The sequence below is a fragment of the Apium graveolens genome, chromosome 9, assembly GCF_009905375.1.
Source record: "Apium graveolens cultivar Ventura chromosome 9, ASM990537v1, whole genome shotgun sequence".
NCBI lineage: Eukaryota > Viridiplantae > Streptophyta > Magnoliopsida > Apiales > Apiaceae > Apium > Apium graveolens.
The window spans coordinates 188,423,179-188,426,767 of record NC_133655.1 but is presented as its reverse complement, the minus strand read 5'-3'; the positions used below and the strand labels follow the sequence as shown (position 1 = coordinate 188,426,767).

General features: G+C 37.9%; 1 protein-coding gene across 1 annotated transcript; it reads left to right on the top strand.

Annotated features, from left to right (window-relative positions):
- Positions 1-2,675: 2,675 nt before the first annotated feature.
- Positions 2,676-3,065, top strand: LOC141685791 (uncharacterized). The gene has a single exon (XM_074490877.1). It carries the CDS (start codon positions 2,676-2,678, stop codon positions 3,063-3,065), a length of 390 nt encoding a protein of 129 aa, XP_074346978.1.
- Positions 3,066-3,589: the final 524 nt, after the last annotated feature.

The following is a 3,589-nucleotide window of genomic DNA, read 5'->3' as shown; positions in this document are numbered from 1 at the left end:
CTGAGGTAATGGCTTTACCTCCACCATCTGAACCAGTTCCACAAGTGACAGCAAGAACTTTTGACTTGAAAATTAAGGATATAGTTCAGTATTTAGAGGTGATAGTAGGTAAGCTTTCTGTGAATAATATTGAAGCTAAGGTATTGATTGATTCGGGAGCTACAAGATCTTTTATATTTGAAGCTTTTATTGATAAATTAGGATGTAATAGAAGGGCTATGAGTGAAGTAATGAATGTGGTGATAGCTAATCAGGAGAAGATACCCATAAGTCAATCCTGCCCAAAGTGTAAGATTGATATCTCAGGGCATAAGTTCCTAGTTGACTTGATACTCTTCAATTTAAGGGAATTTGATATAATATTAGGGATGGATTGGTTAGGAAAGAATAATGCTCAGATAGATTGTAGATCTAAAAAGGTTTATTTTAGAACGGAAAGTGGAGAAATGTTGATATTTAGAGGTCAGAGGTAAGGACAATTGTTTCTTACACTTGCTCAAGCTAAAAAGTTTCTTAGGAAAGGTTGTGAAGCTTTTTAGCCTATGTGATTGATACGAAGAAGGAAGTTCCCAGCTTGGAAGAGATCCTAGTGGTTAATGAGTTTTTGGAATTATTTTCAGAAGAGTTACCAGGACTACCGCCCGATCAACAAATTGAGTTTGAGATCAACCTTGCTCCAGAAGCAGAACCGGTTTCGAAGAAACCATATGGAATGGCACCAGAGAAAATGAAAGAGTTAGAGAGTCAGCTACAAGAAATTTTGGATAAAGGAGTCATAAGGCCAAGTATGTTGCCATGGGGAGCGTCAATCATGTTCATAAAGAAGAAGGATGGAAGTATGAGACTATGTATAGATTACTGAACAAGTTGGTGATTAAGAACAGATACCCGTAACCAAGGATAGATGGTCTATTTGACCAATTGAAAGGAGCCAAGTATTTCTCCAAGATTGATTTAAGGTCAGCATACCATCAGTTGAAGACCAAACCAGAGGATATTCCGAAGACGGTATTTAGGATAGGATACAGACATTATGAGTTTTTAGAAATGCCATTTGGGTTAACGAATGCTCCTGCAGCTTTTATGGATCTAATGAATCGAGTTTTCAAGAAGTACTTGGACAAGTTTGTCGTGGTATTTATTGATGACATTTTGATATACTCCAAGTCAGAAGAAGAGCACGAGCAACATTTATGGATAGCGTTGGAAACTCTCCGACATGAGAAGTTATATGCGAAATTTTCCAAGTGTGAGTTTTAATTAAGAGAAGTCCGATTTTTAGGACATGTAATTGGGAGTGAAGGAATTAGGGTAGATCCCGCAAAGATTGAAGCGATCATGAGTTGGGAAAGACCAAGGACGCCTACGGAAGGGCAAAGTTTTCTAGGATTGGAAGGATACTATAGAAGATTCGTAAAAGATTTCTCGAAGATTGCCACACCATTGACTAAGTTAATAAGAAAGAACCAGAAGTTTGAATGAAATGCAGAATGTGAAAGAAGCTTTCAAGAGCTAAAACAGAGGTTAGTTACCGCTCTAGTGTTAGTACTACCAGATGATAAAGGAGAATTTGTGATATTCAGTGATGCTTCACATAAAGGATTGGGTTGTGTTCTAATACAACACAATAAGGTGATTGCATATGCATCAAGACAGCTTAAACCTCATGAGTTGAAGTATCCTACACACGATTTGAAATTAGCAGCCATTGTATTCACGCTCAAGATTTGGAGACACTATTTATATGGAGAAAGATGAGAAATTTACACGGATTATAAGAGCCTGAAGTATATATTTATGCAAAAGGAACTTAACATGAGGAAATGGAGATGGTTGGAACTAATTAAGGATTACAATTGCTCGATACACTATTACCCGGGAAAAGCAAATATGGTAGCCGATGCTTTGAGTAGGATAAGTTGAATATAATGGCAATGTCAAAGGAATTGTTTAAGGAGATTGAGGAATTTTAACTAGAACTTTGTACTGGCAGAAGAATCGGGAAAATGTGTCAAGCTATTACCTTTCAGCCAGAATTGTTGGAAAAGATAAAGAGATGTCAGGAAGAGGTATTGAGCAAAGAGAATAATCAACTAACAGGAGAAGATTTGTGCACGCAAAAAGATGACCAAGGTGTATTTAGATTTTTATCAAGAATCTGGATTCCTCAAGTGACTGAACTAAAGAACGAGATATTGCAAGAGTCACGCAACTCAAGATTTTCAATTCATCCAGGAAGCACGAAGATGTACCAGGACTTGAAGAAGAAGTTATGATGGTCAAATATGAAAAGAGAAATTGTAGAATAGGTCACCAAGTGTTATACTTGTCAAAGGGTGAAGGCGGAACATTAGAGACCTAGTGGTTTAATTCAGCCTATAAAGATTCCAGAATGGAAGTGGGGGAATATTGCTATAGATTTCATAGTAGGATTGCCTCGGACAAAATTCGGACACGATGCTATATGGGTTATAGTTGATCAACTTACGAAGTCAGCACATTTTCTTCTAATCAATGAAGGGTCTTCGTTAAATAAATTGAAATTGATTCATTTGTATGTGTGCGAGATCGTATTACGCCACGGCGTACCTGTGTCGATAGTTTCGGATCGAGACCCACGATTTAATTCGAGATTTTGGAGATAATTTCAAGAAAGTCTTGGCACAAAGTTGAACATGAGCACAGCGTATCATCCGCAAATGGACGGTCAAAGCGAGCGGATTATACAGACAATCGAAGACATGTTGCGCAATTGTGCAATTGATTTCGCAGGAAGTTGGGAAAATCATCTATCGCTTGTAGAATTCTCTTACAACAATAGCTATCATTCCAGTATCGGCATGCCTCCATACGAAGCTCTATACAGAAGGAAGTGCATATCATCAATGAATTGGGACGAAGTTGGAGAGGGAAAGATTCTCTACCCCAAAATGGTTCAACAGATGAAAGAAACAATCAAATTGATCCAGAAGAGATTGCTTGCTGCTCAAGATAGGCAATGGAAGTATGCCGACCCAGCTCGAAAAGACGTGAATTTCCTTGTAGGTGAAGCGGTATTGTTATAAGTATCGCCATGGAAAGGATTAAATAGATTTTGGAAGAAAGGAAAATTATCACCGTGATACATCGGTCTTTGAAATTTTGAGTCAAGTGGGGAAAGTTGCTTACGAGCTAGATTTGCCGCCACAGTATCAGCATGTTCATAATGTATTCCATGTGTCATTACTCAAGAAGTATAACCAAGGTGCCAAACATGTGATAGAGTTTGAGCCAATAGAAATTCAAGCATATCTGTCTTATGTAGAGCAACTGTGGCGCCCTCCAAACTCGGGTCAGAAGTTTGGGGCTCACAACACACACCACAATATTTAAACCTGTATATAAAGAATTATATGCATTGACCCTTCGGTACACACTCATGGATCGCAACAGGTTAAAGTATGGAAACAAGCCATAATCTTAACTTTTATTACATCATACTAAATCCCAACTAATTCAACTTACAATGGCTAAGGATATCGTACTTACAATCTTACACAACTCATTTATAATATAAAGCTCCTGCTAGCTCGATCCAACTTATACAGAA

Bases quoted from the DNA above. Each gene is read 5' to 3' on its own strand.
- LOC141685791 (XM_074490877.1), top strand. From the start codon at position 2,676: ATGAGCACAGCGTATCATCCGCAAATGGACGGTCAAAGCGAGCGGATT.